This window comes from Corythoichthys intestinalis, chromosome 10 (genome assembly GCF_030265065.1).
Source record: "Corythoichthys intestinalis isolate RoL2023-P3 chromosome 10, ASM3026506v1, whole genome shotgun sequence".
Classification (NCBI taxonomy): domain Eukaryota; kingdom Metazoa; phylum Chordata; class Actinopteri; order Syngnathiformes; family Syngnathidae; genus Corythoichthys; species Corythoichthys intestinalis.
Window position 1 is genome coordinate 49,616,529 of NC_080404.1, and position 22,991 is coordinate 49,639,519.

The 22,991-nt window shown below is 39.7% G+C and overlaps 2 protein-coding genes across 11 annotated transcripts in view; one reads left to right on the top strand and one right to left on the bottom strand.

Moving 5' to 3' along the window:
* Positions 1-1,163: 1,163 nt before the first annotated feature.
* Positions 1,164-17,287, top strand: dync2li1 (dynein, cytoplasmic 2, light intermediate chain 1). The gene is made up of 13 exons (XM_057847404.1): positions 1,164-1,275; positions 1,384-1,519; positions 1,601-1,635; positions 1,706-1,775; positions 3,535-3,623; positions 3,694-3,892; positions 3,974-4,042; positions 6,203-6,280; positions 6,377-6,456; positions 13,846-13,916; positions 14,005-14,102; positions 14,166-14,258; positions 16,736-17,287. Exons 1-13 carry the CDS (start codon positions 1,262-1,264, stop codon positions 16,796-16,798), a joined length of 1,095 nt encoding a protein of 364 aa, XP_057703387.1. The 5' UTR covers positions 1,164-1,261; the 3' UTR covers positions 16,799-17,287.
* A 1,750-nt stretch (positions 17,288-19,037) lies between these two features.
* Positions 19,038-22,991, bottom strand: part of abcg5 (ATP-binding cassette, sub-family G (WHITE), member 5) — a 50,747-nt gene continuing 46,793 nt past the window's right edge. For all 10 annotated transcript variants that reach the window (XM_057849137.1, XM_057849135.1, XM_057849128.1 and 7 more), the window contains 2 exons: positions 19,441-19,553; positions 19,038-19,372 (listed from right to left, as the gene is read on the bottom strand). In XM_057849137.1, the coding sequence (XP_057705120.1) occupies positions 19,188-19,372; positions 19,441-19,553 (298 nt within the window). In that variant the 3' untranslated portion in view covers positions 19,038-19,187. The remainder of the gene's footprint in view (positions 19,373-19,440; positions 19,554-22,991) is intronic.

Genomic DNA, 22,991 nt, shown 5'->3' on the forward strand with positions numbered 1-22,991 from the left:
AGGCTGAAACCAGGACGAGACCAATGGCATAAAATTACTTTTTTTTTTTTTTTTTTTTTTTTAATTTCCAGGCATGGTGGGATGTACCAAACACATATAAATACAGTGGTTGATGAAGTACTCACTTTTGTTTTTACTCAAGTAAAAGTACAGATAGAGGTGTAAAAAAATACTTAAGTAAAAGTACAAGTATCTAAGAAAAAAAACTCAAGTAAAATTACAAAAACACTTGCTTTAAAATTTACAAGTAAAAAAATAAATGTATTTTCTCCCAATGTAGTATATGTATACATGTATATATATTTCAATATACATACAGAGATCTGAGTCAATATTCAAAGAAAGAACAAAAAAAATTCATTGACTGCTCAATTTTAAACTGTGCTGAATGGAAAAAAACAAGCCATAAAATTGACTGCATTTTATGAAACAAGCTCAAAACCCCCTAAATTTAGTGTAAAGGCGGATTGCAAGCAACTATCAGGTGCTTAACGCCACCTACTGTACAAAAGTTTGCAGCACACATCTGCAGGTGCACTGATCTCACTGTTAATGTTTTTTTTTTTTAATTGTTTGTTTTAGGTCAATATCTTGTTCACCTGCCGAATCGTTCTTCTACTCGTGTTGCTGCCTTTAATGCTCAATTACGATATAGTCGCACGGGGCTTATCGATTGTGCCGGAGGCATGAAAACGAAACTATTGATTCACAATGAGAACAAAAGAAAACAAACTGAAGTAATGTGAAACACAGGCGACAAATTGGAAAGCAGTGGAGTAAAAAGTACAGGTACGTGCTGTAAAATGTAAAGAAGTAAAGTCAAAAGTACCACTTCATATTTGTACTCAAGTAAAGTATAGATACACAAAAACGCACTTGAGTACAGCAACGACGTACTTTTACTCCGTTACATTCCACCACTTTTAAAATGTGGTCTCGAAACCATAGGGCAAGTGACTAGTTTTGGTCATTAAAAACATTTTTTTTTTTTTTTTTTTAACTTTAAAGGCCAGGCTCCCACATCGGGGACATAATTACAGGGGTTAATATATGTTACGATACATTACAATTGTTTTTTTTTTTCACAATAACAATTGTTATAAACATAGAGTAGGCTAATTATGATGACGAAAGAAGCAGTTAGGATCATAGAGCGGAAGTGCGTCACTAATGTGCGTCGGTTACTATGACAACGCCTCACATGCGCCGTGGTATCCAGTGAAAACAAAATGCTAGCTTCCGATTGAGCGTGCCGCCAATTATGGCCAAAATATAGTGAGAAACTGTTTTTTTGTTTATTTTTATGTCTTATCTTCTGGTTATTTACGATACGCTATTTTGGATGTAAGGTGACGTGGGGCTTGTTTGTGTCGTGTTTCTCAGCACTGACAAGTTGTGGGAACTTGCCGCCGCCGAGGTCCAGAGTCGAGAGAGCGGAGACGGAGAGGACGCCGGTGATGGTGGAGGAGGAGAAGCAGTCGGAGAGAGGACCGTCTTTCTCATGGGAAGCAAGGCCGGGGTAGGGTTTTGTTTTCTTTTTAGAAGTTCTGTTTATGAATGTACAGCTAATTGCTACATTAGTGATATTTCACGTTAACAGGGTAAAACGTCTATTCTACTCAGATGCCTGGACAGGTAAGTACTAAATGTAATTAATACACGAAATTACGTGGTCATATTACTATTTATTTTCTATACACACCAGGGATGAAGCAGCTAAGCCCACATTGGCTCTGGAGTACACGTTTGGCAGGCGAGCTGCAGGACACAACACGGTTTGTAACACATGCATACAGTACAGGTACCTTATTGTACTTCACAGTATCTTTTTTTAAATTTACTATCATAATATGGCGTGCTCTGTCCTCACTAAATGTCAAGTTGTTCAGCTTTACAGACATCAAACAAGGCAATTTTGCTTTTTGATGCATTTTACTTCCTTCACTTTTGACAATTTGTAAAGCTGTAACACACTTATGTACACTTATGTTCAAAACAACACACATTTTAAAAACAAAACACTTGACACAAAACAATTGATGTTTAAATGTGTGTCTAGTTGGATCAATATGTGAATTTAGTAGATTAAGTTAGGCTAATTTGCCTAACAAAAGTCCGCTATCTTAAATGCTATGCATGCTTATGTATTTACAATTCTCAAAGCAGATCGCTCACACGTACTCCACAAACTGTAGCTCTAAACTAAATGAAAAATGCATACGCAAACAAATATTAGCTGAAACAACTTACAGCCTTATGGGGCCAAACCAGAGCGCAGCTATCCTTTATCCATGTCAGACAAGAGTCTGCTCCTCAGTCATAAGGGGACAGTCCAGCCAGACCCAACGCTGCCACCAGAGGGCAACATATATCTTTAATAAGTTAAATAAGCTATTGTTTTTCAGTGTTTTATTTACTGCTTTATTTAAAAAAGAAAAAGTCTGCCAACACTTTTTCTCCCCAACGCCAGGGGGCACAGCAGCACCCTCAGCACCCCACTTCCCGCACCACTGAAACTACAGTATTTTCTCAATGAATGTGTCATGTATTATTGTATATTCAAGCAAAGTACAATACTTTTGGATAGTTATTTTGGGGTACTTAAAGGGTTAATTCCGATTTATGCGGAAATTCGGTTTACGTCGCCAGTGTAGTAACAGTACTCATTCATAACCCGGGGATTGCCTATACAGTGGTACCTCTCCTTACGAACGTCTCTACTTAAAGAATTTTCAGGTTAAGACACACCTCAACAGAAAGATGTTGCCTCTTGTTAAGAAATAAATTTCAGGATACGTAAGGCAAAAATACAGTATGGCTAGTACTCACAGCGCCCAGAGTTTACTGAACATAACATACTTATAGCTGCTCTGCCATTGGCTATTGCCTAGCATTCCTGGCATCCAATTGGCTAAGAGAGACCTCTACTGTATGTGCATGTGTGTATCCCAGTGTCCTCTTCATTCAATCCCTCATGTTCTGGGAGCTTTACATGAGTGTATGAACTTTAGTTCTTTATTCTTGTTTTTTTTATATATATATTTATATTATGCACAACTTTGATTTTATGTTCATTGTGCAATAATCTAATTGTAACATGTATTTGTTACATTTTTTGATGCAATTTTTGCATTACAAAAGATTTATGTCTGACTTTTGGGGGGCTTGTAACAGGGCATTCACATGAAAAATGCGTCTCTACTGACAGAATTTTCAAGTTACAAAACTACTTCCAGAACCTATTAATTTTGTAAGTAGAGGTACCACGGTATATGAGACACTAACCAATAAGTAATGATGAAATAGGGATTAATTGAATAAAGAGGGTATGTGAATCATTCAAAATAGCTTTTGATATGGACACTGGTTAATAAGTCAAAATGCTAAACAGAAATCTCAAAAGAAGTTGATAAATGTGTTTTTTAGTGTAGATTCTGATATTCCCACAAGTGCCATGATAAATGTGTTTTTTAGTGTAAATTCTGATATTACCACAAGTGCCATCTGATTCATAGCAATATCTAACATGTTTAGCCCAAAGACATAGCCCACCTGTGGGAGCTGGGTGGAGGGACCTCCTTATCCGATCTGGTGCAGATCCCCATCACTGCTTCCAGCATCAGGTAGCTCACCAACACAACGGATAGCCACCGGGATGGACGACTGTCATCTTTCTTCCTTTGACTTATGCAGATCGCTGTCTGTCATTGTGGCGGTGGATCTATCTGCTCCATGCTCTCTGTGGGCCACCTTGGAAACGCTGCTGCAGGCAGCGCAGCTCCACATCGAGCAAGCGGCATCTCGGGCGCGACAAGTCAATAAAAGCGGAATGGGAGCCAAACATCGGGCAACGGCGCCCTTCGCGGCACGCGTCCTGCCTAGAGACTACCCTGTAAGCTCATGCATTTTAGACACAGCATTGAGGACAGTCAGTCACAGCATCACACACGTAATGATGCAAACGATTGAACAGGACCGAGAGCTGATCAGCCCATTCCCGGTCCCTCTGCTCATCATCGGGAGCAAGTATGACCTCTTTCAGGTAAAACACTCAAAATTATGGGTCACATAATTGCAGTGTTGTTTTTGGCAGTTCTTTTAATTTTCGTCTTAGCCTTTTGCACGATAATACTTAGTAGTCTTAGTCAAATTTTAGTCACTTCAAAATGTACAGTGGGGCAAATAAGTATTTAGTCAACCACTAAATGTGCAAGTTCTCCCCCTTGAAAATATTAGAAAGGCCTGTAATTGTCAACATGGGTAAACCTCAACCATGAGAGACACAATGTAGAAAAAAAACAGAAAACCACACTGTTTGATTTTTAAAGAATTTATTTGCAAATCATGATGGAAAATAAGTATTTGGTCAATACCAAAAGTTCATCTCAATACTTTGTTATGTACCCTTTGTTGGCAATAACGGAGCCCAAACGTTTTCTTTAACTCTTCACAAGCTTTTCACACACCGTTGCTGGTATTTTGGCCCATTCCTCCATGCAGATCTCCTCTAGAGCAGGGATGTTTTGGGGCTGTCGTTTGGCAACACGGACTTTCAACTCCCTCCACAGATTTTGTATGGGGTTGAGATCTGGAGACTGGCTAGGCCACTCCAGGACCGTGAAATGCTTCTTACGAAGCCACTCTTTTGTTGCCCTGGCTGTGTGTTTGGGATCATTATCATGCTGAAAGACCCAGCCACGTCTCATCTTAAATGCCCTTTCTGATGGAAGGAGATTTTCACTCAAAATCTCTCGATACATGGCCCCATTCATTCTTTCCTTTACACAGATCAGTCATCCTGGTCCCTATACAGAAAAACAGCCCCAAAGCAGGATGTTTCCACCCCCATGCTTCGCAGTGGGTATGGTTCAATTCAGTATTCTTTTTCCTCCAAACACGAGAATCAGTGTTTCTACCAAAAAGTTCTATTTTGGTTTCATCTGACCATAATGCATTCTCCCAGTCCTCTTCTGGATCATCCAAATGCTCTCTAGCGCTCTAGCGAACCACAGACGGGCTGGACGTGTACTTTCTTCAGCAGGCGGACACGTCTGGCAGTGCAGGATTTGAGTCCCTGGCGGCGCATTGTGTTACTGATAGTAGCCTTTGTTACTGTGGTCCCAGCTTTCTGTAGGTCATTCACGAGGTTCCCCTGTGTGGTTCTGAGATTTTTGCTCACCGTTCTTGTTATCATTGTGACGCCACGGTGTGAGCAGGGAGTTGAAAGTCCGTGTTGCCCAATGACAGCCCCAAAACATCACTGCTCTAGAGGAGATCTGCATGGAGGAATGGGCCAAAATACCAGCAACAGTGTGTGAAAAGCTTGTGAAGAGTTACAGAAAATGTTTGGCCTCTGTTATTGCCAACAAAGGGTACATACAAATTATTGAGATGAACTTTTGGTATTGACCAAATACTTATTTTCCAACATGATTTGCAAATAAATTCTTTAAAAATCAAACAATGTGATTTTCAGTTTTTTTTTTCCACATTGTGTCTCTCATGGTTGAGGTTAACCCATATTGACAATTAAACACCTCTCTAATATTTTCAAGTGGGAGAACTTGCACAATTAGTAGTTGACTAAATACTTATTTACCCCACTGTATTTGTCTTCGCCTAGTTTTTGTTGACGAAAACGTTTACTCAATATTTTCGTCTGTAAAATTCGAAAGTTGCACCACAAAAATAAAAATATTTCAAATGAACAAGCATCTAGAAATCTATCACGTGGTAAAACACCCACAGCAGGAAAACAGTACATTATTTTCAATTATACCCATCTGGACGCCACGAACTATACATTAAAAAAAGGTTGTCCGAGGGTTTAAGTGGACGCTCGCCATTAACAATAACCTAATGCTAACGTGAACGTGAATGCTATGCTAACGCTACGAGTTACCAGACACTGCTACGACGCAGGCTAACCACACATCAAATGACACACGTTGTTAACGTGACGGAAACCATGGCGTATTTTCATTTCGTTCTCGTCTCGTCAGACGAAAACTGGCTTTCGTGTTATGTTTTAGTCTCCCAAGACGCGTTTTTATCTCATTGTCGTCTCGTCATTAGCATGAAAAAAATGTTCATCGACGAAATATGTACGTTATAGTCATTGCTGACGAAAACAACACTGATCCATTGGTATTCAAAAACAAGTCTTGATTAACAAAAAGCTCGTAATTTGCATTCGTTGCAGGAATTGCCGTCGGACAAGAGGAAAGTGGTTTGCAAGACATTGCGTTTTGTCGCTCACTATCACGCTGCCTCACTCGTTGTAAGATGAGTCTTCGCGTGCACGACATTACATTCACGCAACTACCGTCTCACACACACACAATCTGAGTTTGTTTTTTGTTTTTTTGCCCTACAGTTTAGCAGCATCAAGTCCGAGAGTCTCATGTCCAAGACCAAGAGCTTCTTCTCCCACCTGGCCTTCAACGTGGACATGGGGTGAATGCATCACTCCTTCGAAAAATACTTTTGTTATTGCTGTATACACTCACCGGCCACTTTATTAGGTACACCATGCTAGTAACGGGTTGGACCCCCTTTCGCCTTCAGAACTGCCTTAATTCTTCGTGGCATAGATTCAACAAGGTGCTGGAAGCATTCCTCAGAAAGTTTGGTCCATATTGACATGATGGCATCACACAGTTGGTGCAGACAAATCTGCACATCCATGATGCGAATCTCCCGTTCCACCACATCCCAAAGCTGCTCTATTGGATTGAGATCTGGTGACTGTTTAGGCCATTTGAGTACAGTGAACTCATTGTCATGTTCAAGAAACCAGTCTGAGATGATTCCAGCCTTATGACATGGCACATTATCCTGCTAAAAGTAGCCATCAGAAGTTGAGTACATTGTGGTCATAAAGGGATGGACATGGTCAGCAACAATACTCAGGTAGGCTGTGGCGTTCCAACGATGCTCAATTGGTACCAAGGGGCCCAAAGAGTGCCAAGAAAATATTCCCCACCACACTATTACACCACCACCACCAGCCTGAACCGTTGATGCAAGGCAGGATGGATCCATGCTTTTATGTTGTTGACGCCAAATTCTGACCCTATCATCCGAATGTCGCAGCAGAAATCAAGACTCATCAGACCAGGCAACGTTTTTCCAATCTTCTATTGTCAAATTTCGACGAGCTTGTGCAAATTGTAGCCTCAGTTTCCTGTTCTTAGCTGAAAGGAGTGGCACCCGGCGTGGTCTTCTGCTGCTGTAGCCCATCTGCCTCAAAGTTCGACGTACTGTGCGTTCAGAGATGCTCTTCTGCCTACCTTGGTTGTAACGCAGTGCTTCTCAATTATTTTCTGTTACGCCCCCCCCCAAGCAAGACGTAAATGTTTCGCGCCCCCCCCAACTCTCTGCCGCCACTGTAAATAGTATCATTCGTCTATATTACTATTATAAGTACGCCTCAGCCTAACATTGTGTCCTTTTTTTTCTATTAAAGAAAAAAAGTAACATAGATCAACTTATAATAAAGTATAACTTTTTAAACATTGTGTTGATTGTAACAGAAAAGACTTAACGCGCATCAATTTGCCTGAAGTTAAAAAAAAAAAAAAAAAAAAGTCACATCCAAACTGTAAAAATTCACTCAAGGTACATTTTTGACCATTTGATACTGAAAAATAAAATGTAATAAAATCAGTAAATAATAACAAATTCAAATTGATTAGAAACATTTACTCTTCAGGACAACATGCCAAAAATTTTGACCGAAAAAAAACAAAACTGAATAGAAGGGGGGAAAAAGGTCTTTGGATAGAAGGAATGTTTTTATTTTCGCTGATTCACCACAGTGCTCACTGGTTTACTGATATAACACTGACAAAGCGGGACGATTGTGACAATTGGCAATATTCGGCACATTTTCGCTGAAAAACAATCAAGCGGCTTATCAATGAGATTGAGGTCTAATGTCTTTAAGTGGCGTCTTAACTGATTTGGCTTCTCCGCTATAATCATTTTTAGACTCAGTAAACAGTGGTCTTTCCTCATTTCCCACTATATTAAAAGTCAAAGGCAAACGGCCCGAAAAAAGCGCATTCTCGGCGGCCGAGGGAGAACCGTAGGTGAGGGCGGTGGTCGTGACGATCCCAAGCCGAAAACGGCACTTCTCGGCCGGACACGTGAGAACCGAAGAAGACAGTGGGTCGCTGCGTGAGTCCAGCTCTGCATGAGTCGCTTCCGTGTGCTCTTGCTTACTTCAAAAATACTGCACGCACTTTGAAAATGAGAGCGCCACTGCCACCCACGGAGTGGATGTGCAAGTACACTTTATTCTAGTACGGCAAAAAAAAAAAAAAAAAAAAAGCATGTTCCCCGAGGTCACTCGCGCCCCCCCTGGCATCGCTCTGCGCCCCCCTGGGGGGGCGCGCCCCACCATTTGAGAAGTACTGGTTGTAACGGGTGGTTATTTGAGTCACTGTTGCCTTTCTATCAGCTTGAACCAGTCTGGCCATTCTCCTCTGACCTCTGGCATCAACAAGGCATTTCCGCCCACAGAACTGCCGCTCACTGGATATTTTTTCTTTTTCGGACCATTCTCTGTGAACCCTAGAGATGGTTGTGCGTGAAAATCCCAGTAGATCAGCAGTTTCTGAAATACTCAGAGCAGCCCTTCTGGCACCAACAACTATGCCATGTTCAAAGTCACTAAAATCACCTTTCTTCCCCATACTGATGCTCGGTTTGAACTGCAGGAGATTGTCTTAAACCATGTCTACATGCCTAAATGCACTGAGTTGCCGCCATGTGATTGGCTGATTATAAATTAAGTGTTAACGAGCAGTTGGAGAGGTGTACCTAATAAGTGGCCGGTGAGTATAACTACACAGGGGCATGGGCAGAGTTTGACTTCTGGGGCGGGGAGCACAATATGTTAATGAACCCGACACGCAGTGTCAGCGATAAAATTAACTTGCAAGAATATTTATAATAATAAGTTGAAAATGAGCGTCATCCATTATATATGGTACACCCGCTGGCGGTGGCTCTTTTGTACAATTGGCGTGGGGCAAATTGAAACTCCACTCACCATTATGGCGTTGTCTCTCTGGCGTTTCTTGGTCCACATTTTCAATCCATCGTTCTTGCTCAGTAGTTGTTGTCGCTTCTGAAAGCTTAGGTTTGAAAAAATTACTAGTCCTTCTCAAAAAAATTAGCATATTGTTATAAAGTTAGTTATTTTCTTTAATGTACTGATAAAAATTAGACTTTCATATATTTTACATTCATTACACACAACTGAAGTACTTCAAGCCTTTTGTTGTTTAAATACTGATGATTTTGGCTAAAAAAGTCAAGAAAACCCAAAAATCCCTATCTCAAAAAATTTGCATATTTCATCCGACCAATACAAAAAAAAGTGTTTTTTTAATACAAAAAAAGTCAACTTTCAACTTCAGCTATGCACTCAATACTTGGTCGGGAATCCTTTTGCAGAAATGACTGCTTCATGCGGCGTGGCATGGAGGCACTCAGCCTGTGGCACTGATGAGGTGTTGTGGAGGCCCAGGATGCCTCGATAGAGGCCTGAAGCCCATCCACAGTGTTGGGTCTGGTGTCTCTCAACTTCCTCTTCACAGTATCCCACAGATTCTCTTTGGGGTTCAGGTCAGGAGAGTTGGCAGGCCAGTTGAGCACAGTAATGCCATGGTCAGTAAACCATTTGGTGGTTTTGGCACTGTGAGGAGGTGCCAGGTCGTGCTGAAAAATGAAATCTTCATCTCCATAAAGCTTTTCAGCAGATGGAAGCATGAAGTGCTCCAACATCTCCTGATAGCGAGCTGCATTGACCCTGCCCTTGATAAAACACAGTAGACCAACACCAGCAGCTGACATGGCACCCCAGACCATCACTGACTGTGGGTACTTGACACTGGAATTCAGGCATTTTGGCATTTCATTCTCCTCAGTGTTCCTCCAAACTCTGGCACCTTGATTTCTGGATGACATTCAAAAATTGCTGTCATCTGAAAAAAGTACTTTGGACCACTGAGCAACAGTCCAGTGCTGCTTCTCTGTAGCCCAGGTCAGGCGCTTCTGCCACTGTTTCAGGTTCAAAAGTGGCTTGATCTGGAGAATGCGGCACTTGTAGCCCATTTCCAGCACACGCCTGTGTACAGTGGCTCTGGATGTTTGTAGTCCAGACTCAGTCCACTGTTTCTGCAGGTCCCCCAAGGTCTGGAATCGGCCCTTCTCCGCAATCTTTCTCAGGGTGCTGTCAACTCTTCTGGTTGTGAAGCGTTTCCTGCCACACTTTTTCCTTCCCACAGACAACCCACTGAGGTGCCTTGATACAGCACTCTGGGAACAGCCTATTCGCTCAGAAATGTCTTTCTGTGTCTTAGCCTCTTGCTTGAGGGTGTCAATGATGGCCTTCTGGACAGCAGTCAGATAGGCAGTCTTGCCCGTGATTGCAGTTTTGAGTAATGAACCAGGCTGGGAGTTTTTAAAAGCCTCAGGAATCTTTTGCAGCCGTTTTGACTTAATTCGTCGATTCAGATGATTAGGTTAGTAGCTTCTTTAGAGTACCTTTTCATGATATGCAAATTTTTTTTAGATTGGGATTTTTGGTTTTTCTTGACTTTTTATTGCCAAAATCATCTATATTAAAACATTAAAATGCTTGAACTTCTTCAGTTGTGTGTAATGAATCTAAAATACTGGTATATGAAAGTCTAATGCTTATGTTCTAATGTTTTTAAAATTTTGAGTAAAGGGAAGGCTTCCAAAAAATGCTGGTGCAGACCATCTAGATCCATATCATCTTCAATTAAGTGCTCATTTTATATCAGTCCATATTTAGCTCACATTTTTAACCAAACCCTTCTTTCCGGCATCATCCCAACCCTTTGGAAAACTGCTACTGTAATCCCGCTACATAAAAATGGTGACATCTCTGACCTCAATAATTACCGTCCAATATCCAAGCTTCCGTTTTTATCCAAAATTCTTGAATCTTTGATCAATTCTCAACTATGGTCTTTTATTGACTCATCTAACATACTTCAGCCACAACAGTCTAATTGATCATGAAAAAATCGGTCTCAATGCACCTGTACAAAGAGGGCACTGTGAGCTGATGCCTATAGCCACGGGACCAAAGACAACCAAGGATTAACCCTTTGAGGCGGTATCATATTGTTTTAAAGAGTACTTAACAGGAGTCCTGAGGGGGACTTGCAAATTTCGCACATCCCTGTTTAAACTGTTCATCAATTGCTACATTTCTTCCACCACTTGATAAAGCTAAGTTCTAAGGCCACATCCATGTTTTTACGATCCCCTGTCGGGGCTCGTGAGGGGGATTGAAGGGGAAAAGATATCGTCATCGCACACACCATATAATTGTTTGCATTAGTCTAACACATATATAGTCTAACACATATATATGGTACAGGTTCTCGTAGGCACCGTCTAACTGTTTGCATTACTCTCACACACGTAATATAATTAATCAGGAAATAGTATCATTTTCATATTTACGGTAGGACTACACTACTAATATAAAATAAATAGCACACCATAGTTTAATGAGAAGAAATAGAAGAGATACACAATGCCGTCTTATCACAAGATTGACGCACCAACTCTTGCAATCAGCTCTCCCAGCAAACTCCAAGGGCAAAGCGCTTTGTCCTAAAACAAGTACAGCCAGCCCGGACAGCAAAGTTTATGGCGGGCGTCCCAATCCGCGCACGAACCTAAACCGCCCAAAACCGGCCACAGAGGGGAAGACCCAAAAGCAACGCCCAGACACACCTTCGGACACACCTTTGACCCGGCCCGCTTCAGCAAAGACTTTAAAAGACTGGACACTGAGATAACACAGATTTTTGCTGCTCGGAAACATGTAGCCTTGTTTTGGATCCAGAATTGTCCCTCCGTCTTCTGTTTTTGCCTTGTTTTTACCATTGTCGACAAATAAATTGTCAACCTGCTTTCGGTGAGTCTTTTTCAAACTTTTGGAACATGGAGTCAGTACAAAGGGTTAATGTCAGAGAGAACGCACGAAGTTCTGCTTTCCCGGTTGGCGCGCGCGGGGGCAGCGTCAGCCGAGCGGCACTTGTTTTGGCTGTCGCTGTTCCCGAGTGCGTCTTGGCCGGGGGGGCGAATTTCAACATCGCCCAGGTCACAGCACAATTACAGCAACAGTTTCTGTCCTAAATAACATTGTCTCCTTTCTTGATAATAAACAGTTCGATACCGTTGATCATAAAATTCTACTTCATAAACTGCAGGCCATAGGTTTAGATGTTAATGCCCTCAACTGGTTTAAGTCCTACCTTACAGACACAATACAAACTGTTGCTGCTAACGGTGTTCAGTCAAGTCCACTTACTATTAAAAATCGGGTGCCGCAGGGGTCTCTCCTTGGACCACTCCTTTTTACGTTATACATTAATAATATTATTCTTCCTAATCAATATTGTAATGTCCACTTCTTTGCTGACGATTGTATTCTATATGCGCCCGGTTCTTCCCCAGCTCTAGCTCTGACTCATTTACAGACTGCTTTTGATTGTTTACAAATATCTCTTCATAATCGCAGATTAGTTTTAGATGCTGAAAAAACTAAATACATGGTTTTCTCCACTTCCACCATTACTGACGATGACTTACCCGGAATCAAATCCCGAAATGGTACTCAAATTACTCTCACCGATTCATACAAATACTTAGGAATTTGGATTGACAGTAATTTATCATTCAAAACTCTTGTTCATCATCTAATCCGTAAACTTAAATTTAAATTTAGCTTCCTGTATAGAATCAACTTCTAACCGAAAAACCATTGTATTATCTTCTATTGTTTCTGTTCTTGATTATGGGGACATTCTGTACTGTCATGCAGCTCCATCAACTCTTCAACAGCTAGACCCGGTCTATCACAGTGCACTACGTTTCATCACCAATGACAATTTCTACAGTCATCATTGTACCCTTTATCAAATCATTGGTTGGTCCTCACTACAGTCAAGAAGAAATATCCACATCATGTTCTTCATCTATAAGGTCTTACTGTGCAAACTTCTATACTATCTCACATCTCTCCTGTCATTCAAATCCAGTAACTACAAAACACGATCATCCAACTACGTAACCCTAAACATTCCATTCACACGCACTAATGTTGGCAGAACTGGCTTTAGCCACTATGCTCCTCTTAAATGGAACGAATTGCAAACTACTCTTAAACTACAGTCAATCATTCATCTTGGTGATTTTAAATCTCTTTTGTCTGATGTTTTTACTGATTGTTGTAACTGTTTCCGTTAGTGTATTTTGTGTTGTTTGATATTTGTGAATGTTTCTTTGTGCTCAGGCTTCTCATGTAAAAGAGATATTAATCTCAATGAGACTGCCTGATAAAATAAAGATATAATTAAATCAAAATAAAGAATAATGTTTATCAGTACATTACAGAAGATAATGAACTTTATCACAATATGCATATTTTTTGAGAAAGACCAGTATATTTAATCCTCAAAGTTAAATACGCTATTGTTCAATGTTTTATTGATCGATTTATTTTAAAAAAAAAAAAAAAAATCTGCCAACACTTTTTCTCCCCAACACCAGAGGGTACTGCAGCACCCTCAGCACCCCACTTCCCGAGCCGCTGTAACTACAGTATTTTCTCAATGAATGTATCATGATTCACTAAAAGAAACCTTTGAAGTTACTCTGTAATTAAACGCAAGTGAAAGAAATTAGTTATTGAAAAAAGATGAATTTTCATGTTGAAGTCACCCTTAACAGTATATTAACACAGTGAATGAATAATATTATTGAGTTCATTGTGCTCGTTCCTTTCAGAAAAACTGTGTCGTTCGACTCCACCAAACCTTACATCATTCCAGCCGGGTCGGACTCACTCAGCCAAATCGGTGAGGATTTCATCGCTCCATCAGCTTTTATAATACAACGTACCTTTTTCCGATCTATATCTTAACATGTAAACGTGATCTATGATAGGCTCTCCTCCCACGACGGATGTGGACATCACTTCCCTGCATGCTAGGAACCCCAAAGACCTCTGGAAGAAAGTTTATGAGCGCATCTTCCCTCCTGAGGTAAGCTTTCTATGTAGCTAATATTAACAATGATGTCCTGATATATTTTTTCTATGCATGCAGAACACTAGTGAGAAGAAGGAGGTAAAGGATCCAGCCAAAGACCCGCAATACAGCGAGCCGCAGATTGACGCCATGCGGGCACAGAATGATCAGGTAGCAAAACTGATGTCACTTTTCATTAAAAATTTTTTTAAAAAATGAAACGCGCAAACAAACGTGAAAATTCACCTAACAGTTTATCTACGCTACCAAATGCTAAAGACCAGACTCCAGCCAATCACTTAACTTACTCCGCCTTATGTATTTGATTGACAGAAGACAATATACTGTGCTGAAAAATGACATTATGAATTTGTTTAATTAAAGTGGCGTTGAAATGGTTTGTTTTGAAAGTGTTTGCATTTAGTTTTATTGATTTGGGTGGATACACTGCCCTCTAGTCTGCCTCATTTCACATGGCCCAATCCAGCTGCTCCCTGTAAAGACCAACATAAGCTAGGTTTTTGTTGGAGCTAAAAATTTTTTTAAATGTGTTCATAATTTATTTTAAAGGTATAATTAGCCAATTTTTGTTGAAATGTGTTTGAACCATTTGGTAAGAGCGTTGTAAACAACCACAAGAAAAGTTAATATTTTATAGCATTTAAGCTAGCTGACTTTTGCTATGTAAGTTAGCCCATTGTTCTTTTGTTGTACATCGATCCTTATTTATTTATTTTATAATGGTTCAGCTAAGGTATTTTAAGTTTTTATGTTCCTTATCCGATTACTCAATTATTCGAACTAACTAGTTCATCGATTAATCGACTACTAAAATAATCGATAGCTGCAGCCCGAGTTGTGGAAAAAGACATTGTGAAAAAAAAATACATGTATAATGTTTTTCATAATACTATTACTTTAAGAAAAACGCTTGAATTGTAAAATCTAATTGTGCGACAAACGACATTATGAAATAAAAAGGCTATTGTAGGAAAAGGCATTATTAAATTTTTTAAAAATTATCTTGTATAATGTTTTTCATAATAATATTACCTTATTTTACAATTAAAGAGCCATACTAGACAATTTGTCTGTTTTCGATCAAAATTGTATTTATTTGAAAATGTATTGATTTAATTTTGACCCTTTTTGGGGTTCCATAATTTTCACCTCGTTGCGCTCGTTCCCATAGGCTGAGTTTGACTTTTGGGCTGTGGGGGGCACAACATGTTGATGACCCCAAAACACAGTGTCAGCAATAAAATTAACTTACGAGAATATGGATAATAATAAGTGGAAAATGAGCGTTTTTTTTGTTTTCCATCATTCTTGAGGGGAATTCTAAATCAGGCTGCTTAGGACAGCTATACTTTTCACTAAGATCGTCATCCATTGAATATGGTTAGCCCGCCTGTGTCGTGCCAATGTAGTTACCCCAGTCAAAAATTGTATCCCCTGGGCAGAGCCATATGGAGGTAGATTTGTGTCTTCATTATTCAATCAAAATAAAAATGTGTTTGAATGCAAAACTCAAAAAAATGCATTTGAAAGCTATTTTTCTTTGAATGTTTGTTTTGATTGAAGTCAATTTTTTTTGTTTGATTGAAGCAACTTTTTGGATTGAAGTAATGTTGCTTTCCATTTGGGCTACATTTTGGCTAGGACATTTGTGTCCTTATTATTAAATCAAAAAAATAAGTTGCTTCACAAAAAATATATATTTTCAAACGAAAAACCACTTCAATCAAAAAAAGAAAAATTTCAATCATAGAAAAAAGTATTTGAATGCGAAAAAATATTTGAGAGCCAAATATTTGCATTTTAACACTTAATTTTTATTTTAAAAATTCTCTTTGATTTTAGCAATCCTTTTTGTTTTTGGCCCATATTATGGGTATGACATTTGTGTCTAAATCATTCAATTCCACACAAAAAAATTTCAAACAAAGAAAAAAATCATTTGAAAAATAAAATTGCCCTCCCCTTATTTTTTATTTATTTTTTTAATAATATGCAAAGCAAATGACCGTCTAAGGTGCTAGTCACATGATCTGTTCGAAAAATAATTTTTGACCCATAAAAATCTTTTTTTGGTTCATTTTATTCATTTTTGTTGTTTGCTTTAATGCTTACAACTTTTACACATACATAGGAAAGTCAATTACATGCAATGACACTCTTCGGCCACTGGGGGGGGCTGGCCCCCCTTAAACTCCGCTTATGCTTGTTCCATAGAAAATGTATTGAACGTGAGCGACGTTGCCTCCCGTGTGTTTTGCCCTAAAGTCTGTTTTAGAGAAACATGATTGAGAAAACCTAAGATCAGTTTTGTATTCCGCACCCAAAAAACTGAGTTAAAAACTTTTTTTTTTTTTTTGAGATTTTTTTTTACCCCAGTTTTTTTTCCAGTGTAGTACGGTAATTTTAAAAAATTATATTCTCTTACTTCCATCTACCAAAAAAATATTATATGGAGTGTGTGGAATGGCTGAACTGAGTCCGTGGTTCATTTCTCGTCTCATCTAAATGTCAATTGGGGTTTGCACCACATCACATAATAGCAATCTTGACAGGGACAATAGAAATTTGATGGATCCATAGCATATTCTTCATATTTTTTTTCTTAAAAATATATTTTCTGTCTGCAGGAGTTGGAAGAATACAAGAAAAATGCAGCAAAGTCTTGGAAAGGACTGGAACTGGACTCATAGCACAATGTAAAATTACTGTTTTTACTGTATATTACCACATACATTTCAGTTTCTTTTTACAAACTGAAAAAAAAAAAAACCCAGACAAAATTCAAAGATTAAGCATGTTAAGTTATTATGTCTTGCATATATACATTAAAAAGTGACAAATGAAGACACATTCACAACAATTTGTAGACTGGAGTACATATGGCACCTCTACTTACGAACAGCTCAACATACAACATTTTCAGGGTAAGATACACCGCAACGGAAACTATTGCTTCTTGTTCCGAAAGAAATTTTAGGATACGAAAGGCAAAAATGCAGTATGGCTGGTACTCGCAGCTCCCAAAGTTTACTGAACATAACATACTTATAGATGCTCTGCCATTGACTATTGCCTAACATTCCTGGCTTCCAATTGGCTAAGAGGGACTTCTACTGTATGTGTATTTGTGTATCCCAGCATCCTCTTCATTTGCCCCTAAACTTTTGTTCTTTATTCTTTGTTTTTTACATTATAAACAACTCTAATTTTGTGTTTATTGTACAATAATCTAATTGTAACATGTATTTGTTACATGTTTTGATGCATTATAAAAGATTTATGTCTGAATTTTGAGTAAATTCGGAACAGATTAGGGCAAATGTTACAGTGCCTTGCAAAAGTATTCGGCCCCCTTGAATCTTGCAACCTTTCGCTACATTTCAGGCTTCAAACATAAAGATATGAAATTGAATTTTTTTGTCAAGAATCAACAACAAGTGGGACACAATCGTGAAGTGGAACAAGATTTATTGGATAATTTAAACTTTTTTAACAAATAAAAAACTGAAAAGTGGGGCGTGCAATATTATTCGGCCCTTTTACTTTCAGTGCAGCAAACTCACTCCAGAAGTTCAGTGAGGATCTCTGATTGATCCAATGTTGTCCTAAATGACCGATGATGATAAATAGAATCCACCTGTGTGTAATCAAGTCTCCGTATAAATGCACCTGCTCTGTGATAGTCTCAGGGTTCTGTTTAAAGTGCAGAGAGCATTATGAAAACCAAGGAACACACCAGGCAGGTCCCAGATACTGTTGTGGAGAAGTTTAAAGCCGGATTTGGATACAAAAAGATTTCCCAAGCTTTAAACATCTCAAGGAGCACTGTGCAAGCCATCATATTGAAATGGAAGGAGCATCAGACCACTGCAAATCTACCAAGACCCGGCCGTCCTTCCAAACTTTCTTCTCAAACAAGGAGAAAACTGATCAGAGATGCAGCCAAGAGGCCCATGATCACTCTGGATGAACTGCAGAGATCTACAGCTGAGGTGGGAGAGTCTGTCCATAGGACAACAATCAGTCGTACATTGCACAAATCTGGCCTTTATGGAAGAGTGGCAAGAAGAAAGCCATTTCTCAAAGATATCCATAAAAAGTCTCGTTTAAAGTTTGCCACAAGCCACCTGGGAGACACACCAAACGTGGAAGAAGGTGCTCTGGTCAGATGAAACCAAAATTGAACTTTTTGGCCACAATGCAAAACGATATGTTTGGCGTAAAAGCAACACAGCTCATCACCCTGAACACACCATCCCCACTGTCAAACATGGTGGTGGCAGCATCATGGTTTGGGCCTGCTTTTCTTCAGCAGGGACAGGGAAGATGGTTAAAATTGACGGGAAGATGGATGCAGCCAAATACAAGAACATACTGGAAGAAAACCTGTTGGTATGTGCACAAGACCTGAGACTGGGACGGAGATTTATCTTCCAACAGGACAATGATCCAAAACATAAAGCCAAATCTACAATGGAATGGTTCAAAAATAAACATATCCAGTTGTTAGAATGGCCAAGTCAAAGTCCAGACCTGAATCCAATCGAGAATCTGTGGAAAGAGCTGAAGACTGCTGTTCACAAACAGTCTCTATCCAACCTCACTGAGCTCGAGCTGTTTTGCAAGGAAGAATGGGCAAGAATGTCAGTCTCTCGATGTGCAAAACTGATAGAAACATACCCCAAGCGACTTGCAGCTGTAATTGGAGCAAAGGGTGGCGCTACAAAGTATTAACACAAGGGGGCCGAATAATATTGCACGCCCCACTTTTCAGTTTTTTATTTGTTAAAAAAGTTTAAATTATCCAATAAATTTTGTTCCACTTCACGTTTGTGTCCCACTTGTTGTTGATTCTTGACAAAAAAATTAAAATTTTACATCTTTATATTTGAAGCCTGAAATGTGGCGAAAGGTTGCAAGGTTCAAGGGGGCCGAATACTTTTGCAAGGCACTGTACGAAACTACTTCCATAACCAATTAATTTTGTAATTAGAGGTACCACTGTAGTATATTTTGAAAAAATTTACGCATAGTGCATATTTTTGTTTGGAGCTCAAGTCTATCTGAAGTTGTGTCCAGTCAATGGAGCACCAGTCTATCTCTGATCTTGAATGTGATGATGCCCAGTAGCAGAAGGGCAGGCAGGAAGGAGTAGAGCAGCGCAAAATCCAACGTATAGCGGGATAACGCGCCCGGGTAGCCTTCATCCACGATCTGATCCCCCTGCGTGATGAGGCATTGTTCTGGCAGATGACTGGAGTGATCTGCAGACAACCAGGAGAACAACTTGATGAGACGAGGAACACGATAACTGCCTATCGAGTCAACTTACTGCACGCGAAGCGGAGACCGTGGAACTCTGTGACGACAAGCAGTTCGCAACTGTACTTCTGAAATGTCAAGTAGCTCAACCACTGAAACACGATCGGCATCTGGGCTGTGCTTCTGCTCATAAATACACATTTTTGTTTTAAAAAAAAAAAAAAAAAAAAGCCCATGCTTTCCATCTAAAATGACACATGCAAATGTTCCCTAGAAATTACAGAAAAATAATCATATCAGAGAAATTCATGCAATAACATGTCTCACACAGAAAATAAGTCACACTTCAAAAAACTACAGCCTAAGAAACATGCACGCAAGGCTCTCATAAAAACAAACTCATTGATGAATCTGCACGCTCTAAAAGCAACCATAGCACTACATAAACATGACAAATAAAGCAACATACAATGAAAATCAAACTCAGACGCATGCTTAAAAAAAACCTCATATCCAAAGAAGTTCAAAAAAACGAGTTCAAAATGAATTTTGTTCACCCGGCTCCCTCTCTCGGCTAACTCTGAACCTACAGGCAACAATAAGTCCGCAATTAAGGCCTTTTCAAACTAACGGCAGCCTAGTGTGAAGGGTTCAGCGGCAATCCATTCATTGTGTGTATGTGGGAGCGGACTTCTCGACGAAAGTGAGCAGTGGACGGCAGTTTTGGGCGGAACGGCAAGTGTGAATAAATTTGAGGCGAGTGCCGGTACAGCGCTGACGTCAACAACGCATCCAATTGCATAGGGTCAGGTGTACTTATATCTGTGCTATCAGGCTGTTTCGGCGAACGGATATACGCAAATCACGCCCAACGGAACCTTGATGAATGCGCTTCTTTAAAGTTTTGCGAGCTCTGGGACACTTGAAAAAAAACTCTCATAACCCTCCTTACCAGAGGTAAGGTTACATTTACTTGAGTAACATTTTGAGAAAAACATACTTCTAAGAGTAGTTTTACTAAGCCATACTTTTTACTTGATTTGTGAAGAAAAAAACGCTAGTCTTACATCCCGATTTGGGCTACACAAGAGTTGTTACATTTTTCCTCTTTATTCTTCATATTATTATTTTTTGTTTGTTTTGCCAGCGATGCCAAGAGTAACTCTACCAATTTAACCAATGAGAAATCGGAACAAAGATCACTTGACTCCATTATACCAATCAGGCGCAAGCTTGCCGTTCTATGATCACGACAGCCTGTTCAATCATGTGGCGTCTTTAAAACACCGTAAAAAATGAAGTATTTGAAATAGCGTGTTGCCCTCAATATGACTTGAAAGCGCAGATTTTAACCTCTCTCCCAGTTTTTATTTGGCACCGATTGGGCACGGAAAACCGGAGATATGATACTTTTAATAATAGTAACTATGAAGGAACTAGTCACTATTCAAACTAGGAACTATTTTCTCCACTAGAGGGCGCTCATGCTCTTTGGACGGATAATGCTTTATTTCTGTCATGTCCTTCTCTCGGCAGAATTCTTTTTTTTTTGGGGGGGGGGTATTTCTCTGGCTTAATGTGGTTATGTAATGGGTTATTGTACAGGATAATTGTAACAACAGTTCATATAGATACAGTTGTGGTCAAAAGTTTACATACACTTGTGAAGAACATAAATGTCATGGCTCTCTTGAGTTTCCAGTTATTTCTACAACTCAGATTTTTCTCTGATAGAGTGATTGGAACAGATACTTCTTTGTCACAAAAAACATTCATGAAGTTTGGTTCTTTTATGACTTTATTATGGGTGAACAGAAAAAAGTGATCAAATCTGCTGGGTCAAAAATATACATACAGCTGCGCTAATATTTGGTAACATGTCCCTTGGCCATTTTCACTTCAATTAGGCGCTTTTGGTAGCCATCCACAAGCTTCTGGTTGAATCTTTGACCGCTCCTCTTGCAGAATTGGTGCAGTTCAGTTGAATTTGATGGCTTTCTGACATGGACTTGTTTCTTAAGCATATTACACAATGCCAGCAATATGTTTGGAAGAGAAAAGGTGAGGCCTTTAACCCCAAGTACACCATGCCTACCGTCAAGCACGGTGGTGGTAGTATTATGCTGTGGGGCTGTTTTGCTGCCAATGGAACTGGTGCTTTACAGAGAGTAAATGGGATAATGAAGAAGGAGAATTACCTTCAAATTCTTCAAGATAACCTAAAGTCATCAGCCCGAAGATTGGGTCTTGTGCGCAGTTGGGTGTTCCAACAGGACAGTGACCCCAAACACACATCAAAAGTGGTAATGGAATGGCTAAATCAGGCTAGAATTAAGGTTTTCGAATGGCCTTCCCAAAGTCCTGTCTTTAACCCAGTACTTCTCAAATAGTGGGGCGCGCCCCCCTGGGCGCATAGCAATGCCAGGGGGGGCGCATGTGACCTTGGGGAACATGTTTTTTTTTTTTTTCTTTTTTGCCGTACTGGAATAAAGTGTACTTGCACATCCACTCAGTAGGTGGCAGTGGCGCTCTCATTTTCAGAGTGCGTGCATGTTTTTTGGACTAAGGAAGAGCACTCAGCACACACAGACAACAGATATGAAGAGCAGTGTGCCACCGCCGTTTTCGAAAGCCGTTTTCCGACCGGACTCACTCACGCAGCGACCCACTGTCTTGTCTGGTTCTCACGTCGCCGCCCGAGAAGTGCCATTTTCGGCTTGGGATCGTCACGACGACCGCCCTCACCTACGGTTCTACCTTGGCCGCCGTGAATGCGCTTTTTTCGTGCCGTTTGCCTTTTAGCTTTGACTTTTAATACAGTGGGTGATGATGAAAGACCACTGTTTACTGTGTCTAAAAATAATTATAGCAGACAGCAAGAAGCCAAATCAATTAAGACGCCACTTAAAGACATTAGACCCCAATCTCATTGTTAAGCCGCTTGATTTTTTCAGTGAAAACGTGCCGAATATTGCCAACAATCGTCCTGCTTTGTCAGTGTTATATCAGTAAGCCAGTGAGCATTGTTAGCATGCTAATTGCAAAATAACTCCACAACATTGCAAAGGAGGTAAATACTGTGAGCAGCAAAAATAAAAACTGTCCTGTCCAAGGACACTTTTTTCCCCCTTTTATTCAGATTTGTTTTTTCGGTCAAATTTTTTGGCACATTGTCCTCATGAGTGAATGTTTCTAATCAATTTTAATTTGGTATTATTTACTGATTTTATTACATTTTATTTTTCTGTATCAAATGGTCAAAAATGTACCTTGAGTGTATTTTTTAGTTTGGATGTGATTTTTTTTTTTTTTAATTCAGGCAAATTGATGCACGTCAAGTCTTCTCTGTTACAAACAAAACAATGTTAATAAAGTTATACTTTATTATAAGTTGATCTATGTTACTTTTTTTCTTTATTAGAAAAAAAGGACACAATGTTAGGCTGATGCGTATTTATAATAGTAATTTTATAGACAAATGATACTATTTACAGTGGCGGCAGAGAGTTTGGGGGGGGCGCGAAACATTTACGTCTTCCTTGGGGGGGGGTGTGACAGAAAATAATTGAGAAGCACTGCTTTAACCCCATTGAGAACTTGTGGACAATGCTGAAAAAACAA

Bases quoted from the DNA above. Each gene is read 5' to 3' on its own strand.
- dync2li1 (XM_057847404.1), top strand. The intron at 3,893-3,973 runs GTAAGCTCATGC...ACGATTGAACAG, and splicing joins TCCTGCCTAGAGACTACCCT to GACCGAGAGCTGATCAGCCC. The intron at 13,917-14,004 runs GTGAGGATTTCA...GATCTATGATAG, and splicing joins GGACTCACTCAGCCAAATCG to GCTCTCCTCCCACGACGGAT.